Raw genomic sequence first — 22,400 nt, 5'->3', positions numbered from 1 at the left:
TTCACTTTTTTATTTCTAAATTTAAGCGCTTTTGACTGATCTCACTCATGTTAAGTGATAAGTTTAAACTGTTACACGCAATCTCAAATAGTGTCTATTCACTCGTGTTAGGGTTCACATCAATATTGTAGAAAGACTCGACATTAAAAGAAGGTAGTTTGTGTTTAGTGTTAATGAAGTACCCAATGTAAAGATTATTATTAATATTGTAAATAGCGCCATCTAGTATTTATAGACCGAACTAAATTATTTGTCATTTATAAGATAACCGTTACCCCCGTTTCTCTCCCTACTACACTGACTTCGGTCTATAAATACGGAGGTCGGTAGTTGAATAATTCTCTTTCGTAGAATAAGCCAAGGCGTTCAGTCGACGAGCACGGAACGTGCAGCTTGTATTTTGGATGTACTAAAGTAAATTGTATTAGAGACGGGTTTATCCCGGACTTAGTAGGGCCTGGGGGGAAGCTGCAAGTAGTGAAGATGAGTGTTAAAGCATTCTAAAAGGGCCTTTTAAACCTACACCCGTGTCACTAGTCACGGTGCTACTTTTTCTTCCGGTAGCCGGCATCAAACCCTAAGTCTGATACAAATCTTCGTACCATGCGTCATGAATCAAACCCGCTACCATCGGAAGCAAGCAAGTACTAAACCGTAGACTACCGAGCCATCCATAAAGTAGCGAGTTCGCTGGAGCCAGAAGAAAAAAGAGTAGCAAGTGTAGACGCGTGAGAAGACATACCTGGTGTATGTGGTGGTCTGTGAGGCCGGGCAGCGCCAGCATGTGGGCCAGCACGGTGTCGTGTGGCCCCCCTCCCCCCTCCACCCCCGCGCCCCCCACTGCCCCCTCCGCCCCCGCCCCCCTCGCCGCCGCCGCCCCGTGACACGCGCACTCGCCCTGCGAGATGTCTGCGGAAAATCACTCATTGACTTCTCCCCACGCTTCACGTGTTTGTCTACAAATATAACTGTCTTTTTTTAGGTTCTGTTTTTTTTTTAGAGGATGATAGTGGAATGGTGCACTTACTTGCGCTAACAGTTTACGCTGGTGGGCACCAGTGGAGGAGGATAAGATGAACATGAAGTAAGATCAGTTAGCCCAACGTGACAAATTCACCGCAAATTTATCACGATGGTTTCCAGAGGGAACCGGTTCTGTTTTTTTTTTATGGATTATAATGAAATGGTGCACCTGCCTGCGTTAACGGTTTACGCTGGCAGGGCACCAATGGAGGATGATAAGATCAACATGAAGTCAGATCAGTTAGCCCAACGTGACAAATTCACCGCAAATTTATCACGATGGTTTCCAGAGGGAACCGGTTCTGTTTAGATTCTGTTTTTTTTATGGATTATAATGAAATGGTGCACCCACCTGCGTTAACGGTTTAGGCTGGCGGGGCACCAGTGGAGGATGATAAGATGAACATGAGGTCAAGTCAGTTAGCCCAACGTGACAAATTCACCGCAAATTTATCCCTATGGTTTCCAGAGGGAACCGGTTCTGTTTAGGTTCTATTTTTTTTTATGGATTATAATGGAATGGTGCACCCGCCTGCGTTAACGGTTTACGCTGGCAGGGCACCAGTGGAGGATAAGATGAACATGAAGTCAGATCAGTTAGCCCAACGTGACAAATTCACCGCAAATTTATCACGATGGTTTCCAGGGGGAACCGGTTCTGTTTATCCCTTCAGGGAAAGGGAACTGTGCGGATACAGCCATAAAAAAACAAATACGGTTACTAACACGTCACTTATTCGTGGGACAAAAATAGGATGGCGTATCGTTTGCAAAAATAATCATGGAGTTTCAATCTTAGTTGTACGATATTACATACATATTATACAAAACCACATTCACTATTATTGAAAAGATATTTATGTATTTATTTATTATTTTGTATACATGACGGATTTAATGCCTGATGACATTCTCTACCAGTCAACAGTCGCGTTGATTAACGATAATAAGGTGGTGCAATTTAACAGTTAATATATAAAGAAAAACAAATATGGATAAATACAGAAAATTATATATTTATTTATTCTTTAATATACATGACGGATTTAATGCCTGATGACATTCTCTACCAGTCAACAGTCGCGTTGATTAAAGATAATAAGGTGGTGCAATTTTGCAGTTAATATATAAAGAAAAACAAATATGGATAAATACAAAAAATTATATATGTTTCTTCTCTTTAAACTTTTTTTAAACTCAGGACATTTCACACAATGCCATCTAGTCCTAATCTGAGCAGAGTTTATGTTATGGGTACTAGACAACTCAAAGAAATACTTAAAATACATTTTTTTTGTAAATGCATACATAATATTCATAAACAATACCCAGACCGATACAAACATACTCATGAATACAAATCTTTACATCGTACGAGGAATTGAATCCGCGACCTTTAGAAGTAGAGTGTGCTCAACTGCTAGTATACTGAGGCCTGTCTAAGTTAATAAACAAATTAATTTCTCAACCAGATCCGGCTCGAAGGACTAAGTTGAGAATAAAATTTTGACTTCCACATTATAAAAAACGTAAATAGTTTTATTTTTTTAGGAATTCTACATCAACCACATGGGAAAAGTACATAAAATCAGTCATTTATGGCAATAACGATATGTTTGTGACCTGATACATTACTGAACAAAAATCAACGATAAAAAAAATCGAAGTGAAGAATGGTTCTTCATTTAGATTTTTTTTATCGTCGATTAAGAAATAAGAAATAATATTTATTCAAATAAACTTAAGGTTACTTACTTAAGGTCCCTGACTAATGAACAGAATAAGTTCATTTATAGTATAAATAATTTAATTTATTCGATGACATATCATTGTAATGATATATTTTATTTTGAAAGTAACAAATTTGTTACAAATTATTATATGACGGGAGGTAATTTTTATCTTCCTAAAAAACAAAAAAAGACTATTGCTAGTTTACTAGCGTATAACATTTATGATCCCATTATAAGTAGTATAACGGATTTAATTAGTAATATTAGTAATAATACTAATAATGTGACATGTGTTAATTTAAACTAACATCTACGACATTGGTTAAGCCACAGGATATGGTCATTATTCATCAAAATATTCGTGGCTTCTCCAGCAAAGAATTAGAATTAAGTCTATTCTTAGAATCTAACAATGTACGGGTGTTATGTCTGACAGAACATTGGCTTAAACAATATGAAATAATTTGTCCTTTTGAACATTATAATATAGCTAGTTTTTTTGCTAGGAACAATGCCATTCATGGCGGGTCAATTATTATTTTAAAAAATGATGTAGAATATAAAAACCGTCAAGACATTGTAAATATTTCTATTGAGCAAACAATTGAACTATCTTGCGTAGAATTAGTTACTTGTATAATAATTTGCGTTTATCGTCCGCCATCGGCTTGTTTTGATTCTTTTGAACTGGCTATGGAGGAAGCATTGAGACGAGTCGCACGGAGGAATAAAACATTATTTGTATGTGGCGATTTTAATGTTGATTTATTATCGGAATGCTCAATAAGCTTAAGATTGATTAACTTATTTAAATCATTTAATTTGCACAATCTTTTTTTAGAACCCACTAGGGTCGCAGGAAATTCTGCCACTTGTATAGATAATGTTTTTTGTAATTGTGAAGTAAAGGTGAAAATGAATTTCGACTGTCTTGGATCTGATCATTATGGACAAAAAGTTATAATTGAAACTAAGGGATCCAAAGGGACACAAACAATTACATGCAGACAAATAACACAAAAGAATTTGGCACGTTTTAAAAATAAAATTGAACATAAAATATCTAGTGTCATAGTACCTCAATATGACCCGGACATTGTATGTGAACATATTTTTAATTTAATTGACAATGAAGCTAGCAGTGAATTTAAAACAAAAACCTTTTCAACTAGTGTAAAATCAAAGTTTTGTGACTGGGCCACGTTTGGTATTTATAAGTCTAGGGCTAATCTTTACGAACTTTACGAAAAACGAAGCTATATATCCGATCCCTTATTTCATGAACATGTAAAATCTTATTCGAAAATATTTAAAAAGGTTTGTCATACAGCTAAGTCTCTCTATTTAGGTAAAATAATAACTAAATCTAAAGATAAAATAAAAGCCACTTGGAAAGTAATAAATAGCGAAACTGGAAAAGTTAATTTTCAAAATAGTAAAATAGCTTTAAATATTAATAACAAATTGGTAAATTCCGACACAGAGGTCGCGGATGCATTCGAATCTTATTTCACTAATATTCCATTAATTACGACACAGGCTCTAAAATCTTCCCCGTCTGCTGCTGAAACTTTACTAACAGACAATGTTAGCAAGTCATCAGCTGTATTTAACTTTAGACATACATCATCCGTAGAAATAATGAAAATATTCAAACAGCTTAATAATAAAAAAACAGAGGATCTATGGGGTATATCTGTTAAAATACTAGATAGTATAATGGAAATTATTGCGCCCTCTCTTGCTTTTATTTTCAATAAATGTATAGATGAAGGTAAATTTCCTAACATAATGAAAATTAGTAAAATCATACCGCTTTTTAAATCTGGAGATAGGAGTGACCCAATAAATTATAGACCTATATCTATACTCCCAGCACTCAGTAAAATTTTTGAAAAAATAATCCTTATGCAGCTTGTCAGTTATTTCAATTTAAATAATTTAATCCACAATAGTCAATTCGGTTTTTCCAAAGGTCGTTCAACTACAGACGCAGGTGCAGAGTTGCTTAGACACGTATTTGCTGCATGGGAAACTAAAATGGATGCGATAGGTGTTTTTTGTGACCTTTCTAAGGCTTTTGATTGCGTTGATCATAATACCTTGCTAAAAAAACTTGCTTTTTATGGCGTCAAAGACAATGCTTTAAATTTAATAAAATCTTATCTATCTGATAGAATACAGAAAGTGAAGGTTAGCAACGCTACGTCTGACGGGTCACTTGTGCAAATGGGTGTACCTCAAGGATCTATTCTCGGTCCATTTTTATTCCTAGTTTACATTAATGATCTCCCATATGCCATGCAGGATAGATGCGGCATAGTATTATTTGCAGACGATACTTCATTGATTTTTAAAGTTAATAGAATGACTAATAATTATGACGATGTAAATAGTGCTTTGCGGCGTCTCCTGCACTGGTTTACAACTAACAATCTTATGTTAAACGCTAAAAAAACAAAATGTGTTAATTTCTCTCTGTCTAAAAGTTTTAATACTAATTGCAATATTAAATTAAATGACGAATCTCTGGAATTTATAGAATCTACTGTCTTTCTAGGAATCACACTAGATAATAAAACACAATGGGGTGCACAAATTCAAAGCCTTGCAGCGAAACTAAGTTCAGCAGCTTTTGCCGTGCGTAAGGTTAGACAGTACACTGATACTGATACTGCTAGATTAGTCTATTTTAGTTATTTTCATAGTTTACTCTCTTATGGAATATTACTATGGGGAAAAGCGGCAGATATTAAAAATATATTCATATTACAAAAACGTGCCGTTCGAGCGATCTACTGTATGAAGAGTCGTGACTCATTAAGAGAGAAATTCAAAGAGGCAAATATTCTCACCGTTGCTTCTCAATTTATATATTCAAATATCCTATATGTTCATAAAAATCTTGACTTATTTCCAAAAAACAGCAATATTCATAATATTAATACAAGATTTAAAGACAAACTTGCTGTCCCCAAGTATCGTTTAGAAAAAGTTAATAGGTCTTTTATGGGAATAGGTATAAAAATTTACAATAAGATACCAAAGGATATGTTGGAATTACCCTTAAATAAATTCAAAACATCTGTTAAATCATATTTACTGAGCAAAGCCTATTACTCACTAAACGATTACTTGAATGACGAGTGTGCATGGCAATAGTTGTTCATGCACTGAATTTTCATTTAATGTTAGACATAGACACCTATATAAATATACATTGTAAATAAACTGGCTTTAAAAAAAAAGTAATTCAATTGAGTTTCTTGCCAGTTCTTCTCAATTGGATCTATATACCGAACTGGACGGTAGGGAAAAAAATAAAATTATAATGTAAAAATTTGACGTTCATAAGCGGCTAAAATGTCCTACATGAATAAATGATTTTTGAATTTGAATTTGAATTTGTTAGGTTAGCATTTTTCCAATATAATTTTCTAATTTGATTGTTGATTGATTGTGAATGAAAAGACCAGTTACCGACCGTAGTCTCCTGGAGGCCGGCCCGCCAGCCAGCGGTGCTTAGCCACGCTGCGCAGCGACAGCCGCTTCTCAGGGTCTACTACCAGCATGTGACGGATCAAGTGCTCGCAATCTGAAATATAAGTACATAAAAGTAGCCTAAGTTATTCCTTTTTGCATCAGATACTTGCTAATAAAAGTCCCGTCAAAATCGGTCCAACCATTTTAGAGATTAGCCGGAACAGACAGACAGACATACAAAAATTGTAAAAAAATTAATTTGGTGTATGTTTGGTGGTTATTTCAATATTACAAACAGACACTCTAATTTTATTTATATGTATAGATAGAACACACCCATATATGTCCCGTGTACAAATATTTGTCCCGTGCAAGGAATCGAACTTGCGAACATCGGAAGTAAGGCGGTATGCTAAACCAGCGAGTTAAATAGTAAATTTCGTTGTCAGTAAGCATAGTGATGAAACATCACCAACAAAATCATACACCTGGTACGATCACTGATTTTCTCCATCGCGCTATATGGTGCAGAGATATGGACACTCAAAGCCGCTGGAAGGCAAGGAGTTGACGCCTCTGAAATGTGGTGCTGGCGTCGACTATTGAGGATACCGTGAGACATGAACACTCAAAGCCGCTGATAGCCAAAGAAGTCAGCCTTTGAAATATGGTGCTGGCGTCGACTATTAAAGATACCCTGAGACATGGACACTCAAAGCCGCTGATAGCCAAAGAGGTCAGCCTTTGAAATGTGGTGCTGGCGTCGACTATTGAGGATACCGTGAGACATGGACACTCAAAGCCGCTGATAGCCAAAGAGGTCAGCCTTTGAAATGTGGTGCTGGCGTCGACTATTGCGGATACCATGAGACATGAACACTCAAAGCCGCTGATAGCCAAAGAAGTCAGCCTTTGAAATATGGTGCTGGCGTCGACTATTAAAGATACCCTGAGACATGGACACTCAAAGCCGCTGATAGCCAAAGAGGTCAGCCTTTGAAATGTGGTGCTGGCGTCGACTATTGAGGATACCGTGAGACATGGACACTCAAAGCCGCTGATAGCCAAAGAGGTCAGCCTTTGAAATGTGGTGCTGGCGTCGACTATTGCGGATACCATGAGACATGAACACTCAAAGCCGCTGATAGCCAAAGAAGTCAGCCTTTGAAATATGGTGCTGGCGTCGACTATTAAAGATACCCTGAGACATGGACACTCAAAGCCGCTGATAGCCAAAGAGGTCAGCCTTTGAAATGTGGTGCTGGCGTCGACTATTGAGGATACCGTGAGACATGGACACTCAAAGCCGCTGATAGCCAAAGAGGTCAGCCTTTGAAATGTGGTGCTGGCGTCGACTATTGAGGATACCATGAGACATGAACACTCAAAGCCGCTGATAGCCAAAGAAGTCAGCCTTTGAAATATGGTGCTGGCGTCGACTATTAAAGATACCCTGAGACATGGACACTCAAAGCCGCTGATAGCCAAAGAGGTCAGCCTTTGAAATGTGGTGCTGGCGTCGACTATTGAGGATACCGTGAGACATGGACACTCAAAGCCGCTGATAGCCAAAGAGGTCAGCCTTTGAAATGTGGTGCTGGCGTCGACTATTGAGGATACCGTGAGACATGGACACTCAAAGCCGCTGATAGCCAAAGAGGTCAGCCTTTGAAATGTGGTGCTGGCATAGACTATTAAGGATACCGTGAGACATGGACACTCAAAGCTACTGATAGCCAAAGAGTTGACGCCTTTGAAATGTGGTGCTGGCGTCGACTATTGAGGATACCGTGAGACATGGACACTCAAAGCCACTGATAGCCAAAGAGGTCAGCCTTTGAAATGTGGTGCTGCCGTCGACTATTGAGGATACCGTGAGACATGGACACTCAAAGCCGCTGATAGCCAAAGAGGTCAGCCTTTGAAATGTGGTGCTGGCATAGACTATTAAGGATACCGTGAGACATGGACACTCAAAGCTACTGATAGCCAAAGAGTTGACGCCTTTGAAATGTGGTGCTGGCATAGACTATTAAGGATACCGTGAGACATGGACACTCAAAGCCGCTGATAGCCAAAGAGGTCAGCCTTTGAAATGTGGTGCTGGCGTCGACTATTGAGGATACCGTGAGACATGGACACTCAAAGCTACTGATAGCCAAAGAGTTGACGCCTTTGAAATGTGGTGCTGCCGTCGACTATTGAGGATACCGTGAGACATGGACACTCAAAGCCGCTGATAGCCAAAGAGGTCAGCCTTTGAAATGTGGTGCTGGCATAGACTATTAAGGATACCGTGAGACATGGACACTCAAAGCTACTGATAGCCAAAGAGTTGACGCCTTTGAAATGTGGTGCTGGCGTCGACTATTAAGGTTACTGTGAGACATGGACATTCAAAGCTACTGATAGCCAAAGAGTTGACGCCTTTGAAATGTGGTGCTGGCGTCGACTATTAAGGTTACCGTGAGACATGAACATTCAAAGCTACTGATAGCCAAAGAGTTGACGCCTTTGAAATGTGGTGCTGGCATAGACTATTAAGGTTACTGTGAGACATGGACACTCAAAGCTACTGATAGCCAAAGAGTTGCCGCCTTTGAAATGTGGTGCTGGCATAGACTATTAAGGATACCGTGAGACATGGACACTCAAAGCTACTGATAGCCAAAGAGTTGACGCCTTTGAAATGTGGTGCTGGCATAGACTATTAAGGATACCGTGAGACATGGACACTCAAAGCTACTGATAGCCAAAGAGTTGACGCCTTTGAAATGTGGTGCTGGCGTCGACTATTGAGGATACCCTGAGACATGGACACTCAAAGCTACTGATAGCCAAAGAGTTAACGTCTTTGAAATGTGGTGCTGGCGTCGACTATTGACGATACCGTGGACAGCCCACCGTACAAACGTCTCTATACTAAAAAAGCTCAAATTGGAAGAGTCACGGCGTCTGTCTTCTACTTATCTGCAACGCATTGTGCGATACTTCGGACACGTTGCGCGGACGAGTGTGGACAATATGGAGAGACTAATGGTAACAGGCAAGATAGAGGGTAAAAGACCTTGAGGCCGAAGTCCCACTCGATGGTCAGACCAGGTATCCCGTCAGCTAAACATTACTGTCAGCGCCTCATTACACCAGGCGTCAGCGCAACTTATGGCGACAGCTGATCGACAAGATAATGTAGAGTCGCGATCCTCAGCAGTGAGGGAACGATTAATAAGAAGCATATTGATGAAGTGAAGTGTTGATGGTAATAAAAAACTACTACTATAGTAGTTTTGTAGACGTACCACGGATATTACAACAAGAATAGCCATGGCAAAAAAAGTATTTGATAACAAAAAATACCTTTTACGTGCTAAGATATCCAAGAACTCACGGAAACGATTTATTAAGACCTATATCTGGAGTATAGCTTTGTATGCATGTGAAATGTGGACATTAACTCCAAAAGAAAAGGACGAACTGGAAGCTTTTGAAATGTGGTGCTGGAGAAGGACGGAAAGAATTAGCTGGAAAGATAAAGTAAGAAATGAAGAAGTATTGCACAGGGTGAAAGAAAAAAGGCAGATATTGGATGCTAAAGAAAGTAGAAAAGGAAAAATATTGGGGCAATTGATACGGCACGATGAATTTTTGAAACTAATTATTGAGGAAAAGATAGAAGGAAAGAAGCGGAAAGGAAGACCAAGGCACAGTTACATGGAACAAATTAAAGACAGAATTGGAGTCGTGTCGTATTAGGCTTAAAGAGTATGATGGAAGATCGTAGAGGGTGGCAAGAGCTCCACAGTCCACACAAGAGCGTCGCTAAGTTTATGAGTGAATGATAGTAGTTACCTTGTGACATGAAGTAAGGTATCCTGAACTTGCCGCTGAGCACGACCTGCCTGAGCTCGTGCAGTGTGCCGCCGTCGAATGGCAAAGCGCCACACACCAGCACGTACAGCACCACGCCCAGCGACTGACACCACAAACAAACAGCCGGATCAATATTATGTTATTATTATTATTTATCCTTTATTGCACTATTTAAAATAATGTACAATTGGCGAGCTTAATGCCATATGGCATTCTCTACCAGCTAACCATTGTGTTATATTCGATCACGTCGTTCAATCAATCAATCGATCAATCAATCAATCCATCAATCAATCAATCGATCAATTAATCAATCGGTCAATCTCACATCTCTTTTATGATTGATATCGTTACAGCAGACTGGTTGCACCGTACGATTATACCATTTCATATTTTTTTCAAAAAATCTATTTTATAAACTAGCTTTGCCCACGATTTCACTCGCGTTAAATTTCCATATAAAATATAGCCTATGTTTTATTCTGATGTATAAGCTATATTACTGTAGTTTCATCAAAATCCGTTTAGTAGTTTTTGCGTGTAAGAGTAACAAACATCCATAGTTCTATACTTACAAACTTTCAAGTTTATAATATTACTAGCTATTAGCCGCGGCTTCGCTCGTATATAATAAATTTTTTTTTTGAATAAAAAGTATCCTATATTCATTCTAATACCAAGAACATGTGTACAAAATTTCATGATTATCGGTTTAGTAGTTTTTGCGTGAAAGCATAACAAACATCCTTACTTTCACATTTAAAATATTATATATACTAGCTGCTCCCTCCTATTTTGCATGGGTGTACATGTATTAATATATACATATGAATCTACCACTTGAATCACTTTATCTATTAAAAAACCGCTTCAAAATCCGTTCCGTAGTTTTAAAGATTTAAGCATACAAAGGGACAGACAGTCAGCGACAGCGACTTTGTTATATACTATGTAATTAAAGGAGTAAGGATTAAGATTAAAATATATTAAAGTTACATTATTCTCTTTCGAATATGCTTAAAGTAAGTTAAGTTATAACTTACCCAGATGTAAATATATTAAAGTTACATTATTCTCTTTCGATTATGTTTAAAGTAAGTTAAGTTATAACTTACCCAGATGTAAATATATTAAAGTTACATTATTCTCTTTCGAGTATGCTTAAAGTAAGTTAAGTTATAACTTACCCAGATGTAAATATATTAAAGTTACATTATTCTCTTTCGGGTATGCTTAAAGTAAGTTAAGTTATAACTTACCCAGATGTAAATATATTAAAGTTACATTATTCTCTTTCGATTATGTTTAAAGTAAGTTAAGTTATAACTTACCCAGATGTAAATATATTAAAGTTACATTATTCTCTTTCGAGTATGTTTAAAGTAAGTTAAGTTATAACTTACCCAGATGTAAATATATTAAAGTTACATTATTCTCTTTCGAGTATGCTTAAAGTAAGTTAAGTTATAACTTACCCAGATGTAAATATATTAAAGTTACATTATTCTCTTTCGATTATGTTTAAAGTAAGTTAAGTTATAACTTACCCAGATGTAAATATATTAAAGTTACATTATTCTCTTTCGAGTATGTTTAAAGTAAGTTAAGTTATAACTTACCCAGATGTAAATATATTAAAGTTACATTAGTATCTTTCGATTATGTTTAAAGTAAGTTAAGTTATAACTTACCCAGATGTAAATATATTAAAGTTACATTATTCTCTTTCGAGTATGTTTAAAGTAAGTTAAGTTATAACTTACCCAGATGTAAATATATTAAAGTTACATTATTCTCTTTCGAGTATGCTTAAAGTAAGTTAAGTTATAACTTACCCAGATGTAAATATATTAAAGTTACATTATTCTCTTTCGAGTATGCTTAAAGTAAGTTAAGTTATAACTTACCCAGATGTAAATATATTAAAGTTACATTATTCCCTTTCGAGTATGCTTAAAGTAAGTTAAGTTATAACTTACCCAGATGTCCGCCTTTGGCCCGTCATACTGTCGACCCTCGAAGAGTTCTGGCGCCGCGTACGGCGGACTGCCGCACCACGTGGCCAGCGGCGATCCCGAAGTATACTCGTTACTGAACCCGAAGTCTGCCAGCTGTCGAGTGACATCGAACCATAACTATACGATTATATTTACTGTACTAGCTGTTCCTGCGACTTCGTCCGCGTGGAATTTAACTTTATTTTTTTTTAAATAAAAGTAGCCTAAGTTATTCCTTATTGCATCAGCTACCTGTCAAAAAGTCTCGTCAAAATCGGTCCAGGCATTTCAGAGATTAGCCGGAACAAATAGACGGAAAAAAAATGTTATTTTAGTGTATGTACCGTATTCATATTCATACGCATGTAGTAAAAACGGTTATTTTAATATTACAAACAGACACTCCAATTTTATTTATACGTATAGATTAGTAAGTTTATTATATGATGACTAGTCTCCCTACGATGGAACCTGGACCTTTCTAGAAGGTTGTAATTTTACCGCCAAAATATCGTTATTCAAAAAGGAACACAGTCATGCTAGCACATCAACAAACAAAAAAGACAGAGAAATCACTGGAAATGACTCCAGTCTCCCTGCGATGGAACCTAGAAGTTTCTAGAAGGTTTGCTCACCTTAATATTCATGTCCCTATCGAGTAGCAGGTTCTTAGCTTTTTTTTACAACCACAATTTCATCCTTTAAAAAGGAACTCAGTCATGCAAGTCCCGCTGACTAGTCCTCCTACGATGGAACCTGGACCTTTCTAGAAGATTACCTCAATTTTACATGCATATCCCTATCGAGTAGCAGGTTCTCGGCTTTTTTTTAACACCATAATTTCATCGATGAGATAAGATCCATTTTATCGATGAGACAGCAATAGCAAATGACTAGTCTCCCTACGATGCAACCTGGTTCTTTCTAGAAGGTTGTAATTTTACCGCCAAATGTCATTGTCCAAAAAGGAACTCAATCATGCAAGCACATCAACAAACAAGCAAAAAGAGACAGAGAAAGCACTGGAAATGACTCCAGTCTCCCTGCGGTGGAACCTAGAAGTTTCTAGAAGGTTATAGAAGTTTCTAGAAGGTTTGCTCACCTTAATATTCATATCCCTATCGAGTAGCAGGTTCTCGGCTTTTAGATCTCTGTGGACCACTCCGTTCGCGTGGCAGTACCCGACAGCGGCTACCATTTGTGCGAAGGACCTCGCCGCCTCTGTCTCGGGCATTCGACCCCTGGAGACTAGGTGATCTGTGGACGAAATAAAATAATAATCTTAGTACAATTCATACAGCGCTGTTCAAAATCTACCCTATACCATCCATCCAATCTAATAATCTGTGCTTACGATGGTAAGCACAGATTATTATATTAGAAATAGAAATAGAAATAATCTTTATTCAAATAAACTCATTACAAGCACTTTTGAATAGTCATATTTTGATTCTACCACTCATTCAGAATGCAGATTCATCACAAGAAGAATGAGCAAGAAACTTGTGTGTTGCTCTTTTTAATAGATGTTTTTTTTTATATAAATAATTACAGTATAACAAGTAAGAGGCATGCGATAATCAACATAGAAGTCGCTACGCACTCTTTATTAATGTAATCAGATAATATTGTCAGTGCTATGGATTTAAAGTTTTTCTATAAAAACATTATTATCGTTAACGAATTCTTCAATTTTATAGTAAGCTTTTTTGCAAAGGAAGAGCCCGTTAGTTTTGTGTTCCCGCGTCTTTCCTACCCCTCCCTTAACTAGTAACAGACGGACCGTACAGCGGCCTTGACGCGCGCGCGCATTTGTTGTGAATTGAAATAAATTAGAACTGTGTTAACCTACTGTGAAACATAATGTGAAAGTGTGTGAAAGCTATTTGTATCAGTTATCTAGTACCCATAACACATTAACTTGGGTCTAGATGGCGCTGTGTGAATTGTCCTGAGATTATTATTATTATTACATACACTAGCTGTGCCCTATATCTTATATATAAAATTCTCGTGTCACAGTTTTCGTTCCCATACTCCTCCAAAACGGCTTGACCGATTCTCGTGAAATTTTGTGGGAGTATTGAGTAGGTCTGAGAATCGGCCAACGTCTATTTTTCATCCCCCTAAATGTTACGGGTAGTCCACCCCTGAATTTTTTTTTTATTTTAAGGCAAAACAACGTTTGCCGGGACAAAGCTAGTATATGTATATATATATATATGTATGTACCAAAGAACATTACGACGGAGTAATCACGATATCAACCGCAAGGCGTACGCATATGTAATTTGGTTAGATAAACGCCGAGCACCACATAAATTTGGATGGTGTAGTACCGAGGAAGTATTTCTGGAAATTTCCACGATAACTGCAATTGACTGAACAATTATTATTCACGGCGAGTAAAGTCGCGGTGTCCTTCTAACATTTGTGGGTAATATATGCGTTTCCATTCGGAGTCCGCTGATTTAGTAGTTCTAGTTAATCCGTCATATGTTCATACTAGCTTTTGCCGCGGCTTCGCTCGCGTTAATTCATCCCCTTAGAGGTGGAATTTATCAAAATCCTTTCTTAGGCGATGCCTACGTCATAGTAGCTTTATGCATGCAAAATCTCAGCCCGATCGGTTTAAAATTGACAAAGTTTCATACAAACTTTCATCCCATATTTTATCCCCTTGGGGGTAGAATTAATCAAAATCCTTTCTTAGCGGATGCCTACGTCATAACATCTACCTGCATGCCAGATTTCAGCCCGATCCGTCCAGTGGTTTGGGCTGTGCGTTGATAGATCACTATGTCAGTCACCTTTGAGTTATATATATTTAGAACATGTCCACGTGTCTCTCTGAGACTTAATAATGACATAATCTCAGGAAAATTCACACAGCGCCATCTAGATCCAAGTTAAGCTAGCTAAAGCTTGTGTTATAGGTACTAGATACCTGATACAAATACATAGATTTTTTCGTAAATACATACATATTATACATAGAAAACAGCCAGACCGATACAAACAATCGTACTCATGAATACAAATGTTTGCCGTGCGAGGAATCGAATTCGTGACCATCGGAAGGCGGTATGATTAACCGCTAGACCAACGTGGCTATTTGTCATAAAATTAGTTCGTGTTAAGACCCGGTTAATAATATAAATAACTAGCTGTCCCGACAAACGTTGTTTTGCCTTAAAATAAAAAATTTAGGGTTGGACTACCCCTAACATTTAGGGGGATGAAAAATAGATGTTGGCCGATTCTCAGACCTACTCACTACGCTCACAAAATTTCATGAGAATCGGTCAAGCCGTTTCGGAGGAGTATGGGAACGAAAACTGACACGAGAATTTTATATATATGATGTAGATATATTTTATATTCTAAATATAGTTTCAGGGGCCCTTTGTATCCTCGGGCCCTGACTGTAGCCTAAAAGCCGTTAGGTAGATCCGCTAATCAATAGTTAACACTCACCAAATATTTCACCATTGGGTGCGTATTCTGTCACTAAATATATTGTATGGCTGCTCTCCATAACCTGAAATAGAAAATTATAGACAGTTTTGTAACAACAGTAATCATTATTTATATAAACTTAATATAAACACTTATACTATCTTCTATATATACACTAGCTGTCCCGGCAAACGTTGTTTTGCCTTAAAATAAAATAAATGGGCTAGCCCTAACATTTAGGGGGATGAAAAATAGATGTTGGTCGATTCTCAGACCTACTCAATACGCTCACAAAATTTCATGAGAATCGGTCAAGCCGTTTCGGAGGAGTATGGGAACGAAAACTGTAACACGAGAATTTTATATATAAGATAAAGCTGCTCTCGTCCCGGCTTCGCCCCGGGTGTACATGTATCTATACATATAAAAAAAATTGGAGTGTCTATTCGTAATATTGAAATAACCGTTTCTTACTACATGCATATGAATATAAATACGGTACATACACCAAAACCTCATTTTTTACAATTTTTGTCTGTCTGTCTGTTTGTTCCATCTAAGTTCTGACACGGCCATTTTCACGCGCGTCAAACCGCGGGCACAGCTAATGAACAATATTTTTTTATTAAATAAAAAATATATTTATATGTTTACTTGTTTTTGTGTATATATTTAATTGTGATGCGTATTACTTATTGTACATATACACATACACACACCAGAAAGGAAAAGTAAAATAATCTAAATAAGTGGAGTATTAAAAAAAATTATGTATTAGAGTGATTGGTTGTATGAATCTAAAGGACGTAGGTTTAATAAGTCAGGGATGCATTGTATGAATCTAATGAACATAGGTTTAATAAGACAAGTTGAAAATTTGTTGTATTACAAGAGTGCAGTAGATGCTACTTATGTATGTATTAGAGTGATTGGTTGTATGAATCTAAAGGAAGTAGGTTTAATAAGTCAGGGATGCATTGTATGAATCTAATGAACATAGGTTGTATTTGTTGTATTACAAGAGTGCTTCAATGGCACTAACAGGTTTAATAAGGGAAAGTTTGGTGTATTACCTGATATAATCTGACTATATGTGGATGCCTCAGTCTCTTCATAATTGCTATTTCTCTGAAAGTTTTCTTTAAATTGTCTTCGTCTAGTCTTGATTTGTCTATTATTTTTATTGCAACCTGAAACAAATAATGTATAAATTAGTATTTTACATACGGATATTATATACGAATAACGTCCAAATATATTTATTTATTAGCATACAAAACAGATTACAATCAATACAGTAATATAATTAGAGTGATTGGTTGCATGAATCTAAAGAACGTAGGTTTAATAAGACAAGTTGAAAATTTGTTGTATTACAAGAGTGCAGTAGATGCTACTTATGTATGTATTAGAGTGATTGGTTGCATGAATCTAAAGAACGTAGGTTTAATAAGACAAGTTGAAAATTTGTTGTATTACAAGAGTAATTAGTGCACATTTGACGTAGGTTTAATAAGACAAGTTGAAAATTTGTTGTATTACAAGAGTGCAGTAGATGCTACTTATGTATGTATTAGAGTGATTGGTTGTATGAATCTAAAGAACGTTCAAGAGTGCAGTAGATGCTACTTATGTATGTATTAGAGTGATTGGTTGCATGAATCTAAAGAACGTAGGTTTAATAAGACAAGTTGAAAATTTGTTGTATTACAAGTCAACCAGGTTTAATAAGACAAGTTGAAAATTTGTTGTATTACAAGAGTACAGTAGATGCTAAAATTAGAGTGATTGGCGGTGAATCAAAAAATAATCATATTACAAAATAAAAAATAAAAATCAAGGCATAAAAAATTTGTTGTATTAATAATATTTATATGTATTACATGAATCTAAAGATAATACAAGACAATATAAACATATATAAACAAAGAGTGCATATATAATATGATATACAACTGAATCAAAGATAGTATATAATTGAAAATTTGTTGTATTACAAAATCATTATGTAAATAGAATTTTATTTATATTTTAATAAGACAAGTTGAAAAATTACAAGAGGCAGTAGATGCTAGAATTAGAGTGATATGGTTGCATATGAATCTAATAGAATAGAATTTAATAAGACAAGTTGAAAATCATTTATAATTTTGACTTGAGTTAACTTCAAACCTTGCGTACCAGCAGCGTTTATTGTAGCAACCACACTAATATTATAAATGTGACAGTTTGTCAAATAAACTTGGGAAACGCCGTTTAAGGACTTTTGAATAGGTTTAATAAGACAATTGAAAATTTGTTGTATTATGTTTTTTATCTACCACTCGTTCGGAATAAGAGTGCAGTAGATGCTACTTATGTATGTATTAGAGGGATTGGTTGTATGAATCTAAAGGACGTAGGTTTAATAAGACAAGTTGAAAATGTGTATGCTCTTTTAAATAATCCTTGTAAGTTTACATTTACAAGTCGATATAATCTGACTATGTGAATACATAACTATTTCTCTGAAAGTTTTCAAATTGTCAAGTCTAGTCTTGATTTGTCTATTATTTTTATTGCAACCTGAAACAAATATAATCAATAACGTCAATAATTTATTAGATTAAACAATCAATACAGTAATGATAAGAGCTGGATTGTAATCCAACACTATGTATGCCTAAAAGCTTATACACGCATTCAATATACGCTATATAGCTAGATAAGGTTGTTTATTTATTTATTTTAATATATATAACTAATGCACACAGTACAAAAGTAACAGTACATTTGGCGGACTTATCACCATGCGGTATTTTCTACCAGTCAACCATAGGCAGTACAGAAAAAATTGTTGGCGGTGCAAAAATAATCGTAACAAAAAAGAAATAAAAATCAAGGCATAAAAAATGATATAATAATATTTATACTATTACATTTACAATAATACATAAATATAAACATATATAAACAAAGAAGGAATATATAATATGATATACAACTACAATATAGTATATAATGAAATATGTATAGGTTATATAATGAAAAGTATACTAAATCATTATGTTAATAGAATTTTATTTATATTAAAGAAAAAATTGGTACAATATTAAGTATAATTAATAATAATAATGTATTAGAAAATGCCCACTGTAAACTGTACTGGGATATAACAATAATTACTGACAAAACCGTACATCACAATAGACCCGACGTAACATCACGAGAAAATCAATAAAAAAGTATATCTTGTAGATATATCCATCGCAAACACACAATATATAAAGCACCGTCAATGAAAAACTAACAAAGTATACAGATCTAGTAATAGAATTAAAAAAACAATGGAAAGCACACACCATTCATATAGTACAAATAGTTTTGTCATCCACAGGAATTATACCAAGAAGTCTTATCAAACATCTAGACACATTGCAGATCCCCTCCTCTACAATAGACCTGTTACAAGAAGCCGTCATTCTCAACACGTGCCGTATTGTAAGAAAATTTCTTTCTTCATCACTTATCATCATCAATACATAAAGAACACTCAGTTGACTAATTTGTTAAGTACTTACATTTCAAATTTAAAACCATAGCGAGTCACGTGATGTTGGTAGCGTCACGATTAACGGCCACCAATAGTTATAATAATAATAATCTCAGGACAATTCACACAGCACCATCTAGACCCAAGTTAAGCTAACTAAAGCTTGTGTTATGGGTACTAGATAACTGACACAAATACATAGATATTTTTTCAATACATAGAAATAGAAATAATCTTTACTCAAATAAACTCATTACAAGCACTTTTGAATAGTCATATTTTGATTCTACCACTCATTCAGCGACGAATGCAGATTCATCACAAATAAAAGTACTGCTGAAGAATCATTTCAAGAATAATCGTATAACTTGTGTGTTGCTCTTTTTAATAGAGAGTTTATATAAAACATATAAATATAAAATAATTACAGTGTAATATACGTTACAAGTTAACCGGCATAACACGAATAATCAAAATATCTCGACGTGTCTCGCTACCACGCACTCATTAGAGAGACAAAAACATCCGAATTAATGTAATCAGATAATATTGTCAGTGCTATAGATGTTAAAGTTTTTCTATAAAAACATTATTATCGTTAACGAATTCTTCAATTTTATAGTAAGCGAGAGATGTAAATTTTTATTTGCAAAAATTATTCGGAACTGTTTTAAATTTGATAAATTGCATTTAAATCTTTTTTCGTCCCCAGGAGTCATTCAGATTTACACACTAACAGACTCTAGATACTTTATTATAAAACCTTACGCAAACTTGCCAATAAAACGATTTATTACTAACTTTATACCAAAAATCGACAATTTAGTTACCATACTCGTAAAATCAGTTTGTTTGATTGTTATATTCAGTAAATCTGAGAATCTATTTATTAGTGCAAATCACGATATTGACTCTTTTGAAATCACTTACTGTCTATATTATAAATGCCTTCTGGCATAGATGATATTTTCATAAATGTATTGAGAAGATATACAACGGTGAGGATATTTGATTCCTTAAAACACTCTCGCAATGACTTACCCCATCAAAGGGAATATATAATATACTAGCCCATACCATAAATGGAGCGAATGGCCCTCTTTTTTTTTTCATACTTAATATACATAGAAAACACCCAGACCGACACAAACAATCATACTCATGAATACAAATGTTTGTGCCGTGCGAGGAATCGAACCCGCGACCAGGAAGTAAGGCGCTTTACTAAATCGAGGCAGTCATATATACATATGTTTTTATTCGCAACGTACGATTATCACGTGTATACACATACATACATACATTTATCAAGAGCACTGTTGTCAAAGTTACATAAGTATGGTGTATTTGTTTAAATTCGTTATCTCGATGCGTAGTAATATTATCTATTGAACATTCAGTTGGTAGTCCTAATATAATCTGTGATACCAGCTTATAACATCATACCCAATTTCAGGATATTTTTTTATGGATGACTAGCTGTACACGCGACTTCGTCATAGAATTTAAGTTTATTTTTCTAAAATGACAGTAGCCTAAGTTACTTATTATTACATCAGATACCTGCCAATAAAAGACCCGTCAATATCGGTCCAGCCATTTCAGAGGCTAGCCGGAATAAACAGATCGAGACAGATAGACAAAAATTGTAAAAAATGTTATTTTGGTGTATGTACCGTATTTATATTCATATGCATGTAGTAAAAAATTGTTATGTCAATATTACAAACAGATTAACATGGCTACTTTTATTTTAGAAAATAAACTTAAACATTTGAAAATTTATTCATACTTATTTTGATAAAGAGCTCGATGTTTAATATTTATGTAATTTTTTTTAGTAATAAGTATAGTATAAGTAAGGAGCCAACAGAATATCAGCGCTGCAGAGTTATCTGTAGCATTATGCTGAGTTGGCTACCTGCCTTTTCACTTTTGCGGCACATAAAGTCACCTACATTTCTTTTATTAATTCGTGTTTTTCTGTATCTCATGTATGTTATGTGTCTGTAATTGTGAATAAAGAATTTATCTATCTATCTATCTAAATTCCACGCGGACGAAGTCGCGGGAACAACTAGTTATAAATAAAAACAAAACCTAGTGGTTTAAAATATGGTCATAAAAAAAAATCGGCTATAATCTATAATAGAGGAGTTGTAGAAAAAATAAGGAAATATTGTGAAAATTTTGGGGAATATCAGATTGTCATCTGGCTACACTGATTTCAACAGCGCAGCGTTCAGATAGAGCTCTCTGTAGCGAGTCGCAGTTTGGGCGATAAATACCAGTACACGATTTATTGTATGACTAGCTACTCGCCTCGGTTCCGCACGGGTGTACATGTATATATAAACCTTCCTCTTGAATCACTCTATCTATTAAAAAAAACCGGTTGAAAATCCATTGCGTTGTTTTAAAGATTGAAATATAGGGACAGACAGCGACAGCGACTTTGTTTTATACTATGTAATGATAATGATAACAGCATCTCTGTAATATTGAAGGTTTCCAATGTCATATATTTTATAGTACAGGGGACAAACGAGATTGCGGCTCACCTGACAATACGTGGTGCTCGCCCATGAGCATGTGCCTACACTTGTAATATTTCTGTCAACACTTGAGACCCTTCCACTAGTTTAGTCTCCACTAACATTAGTTAAGTGTAAAATCATACATGTGCCCACACTTGTAATATTTCTATCTACACTTGAGACCCTTCCACTAGTTTAGTCTCGCACTAACATTAGTTAAGTGTAAAATCATACATGTGCCCACATATATGACAACTTGTAATATTTCTGTCTACACTTGAGACCCTTCCACTAGTTTAGTCTCCACTAACATTAGTTAAGTGTAAAATCATACATGTGCCCACACTTGTAATATTTCTATCTACACTTGAGACCCTTCCATCAGTTTACGTCTCCACTAATATAGATTAAGTTAAGTGTGAAACAGTCTGCATTATGACTCCGCGTTGAGTACTCGCGTTTCTAATAGAATAGAATAGAATAGAAAATCATTTATTCAAATAAACTTAATTTAAGCACTTTTGAATAGTCATAACAATTTTTTTTATCTACCGTACCTATCTGTCTACCGTGTTACAATATAAATATTGTAACACAATACCAATAAATAAGTACTAACTACAACAAATCGTACAATTATTTACCGATATACTCACTACCTACATACTACAATCCATACATATAAATAAAATTGGAGTGTCTGTTTGTAATATTGAAGTAACCGTTTTTTACTACATGCATATGAATATAAATAAGGTACATACAC

At 35.5% G+C, this 22,400-nt stretch overlaps 1 protein-coding gene across 1 annotated transcript in view; it reads right to left on the bottom strand.

Annotated features, from left to right (window-relative positions):
* Positions 1 to 22,400, bottom strand: part of LOC131842307 (uncharacterized) — a 69,780-nt gene that overhangs the window by 20,451 nt on the left and 26,929 nt on the right. The window contains exons 2-8 of the mRNA XM_059190845.1: positions 16,639 to 16,755; positions 15,584 to 15,647; positions 13,209 to 13,363; positions 12,089 to 12,220; positions 10,089 to 10,212; positions 6,241 to 6,351; positions 743 to 909 (exon numbers count right to left, since the gene is read on the bottom strand). Coding sequence (XP_059046828.1) covers positions 743 to 909; positions 6,241 to 6,351; positions 10,089 to 10,212; positions 12,089 to 12,220; positions 13,209 to 13,363; positions 15,584 to 15,647; positions 16,639 to 16,755 — 870 coding nt within the window. The remainder of the gene's footprint in view (positions 1 to 742; positions 910 to 6,240; positions 6,352 to 10,088; positions 10,213 to 12,088; positions 12,221 to 13,208; positions 13,364 to 15,583; positions 15,648 to 16,638; positions 16,756 to 22,400) is intronic.

The sequence above is a fragment of the Achroia grisella genome, unplaced genomic scaffold (assembly GCF_030625045.1).
Source record: "Achroia grisella isolate CSIRO2021 unplaced genomic scaffold, CSIRO_AGI_Agris_v1 utg2156, whole genome shotgun sequence".
Taxonomy (NCBI): Eukaryota; Metazoa; Arthropoda; class Insecta; order Lepidoptera; family Pyralidae; genus Achroia; species Achroia grisella.
This window is presented reverse-complemented; position numbering and strand designations above follow the sequence as displayed.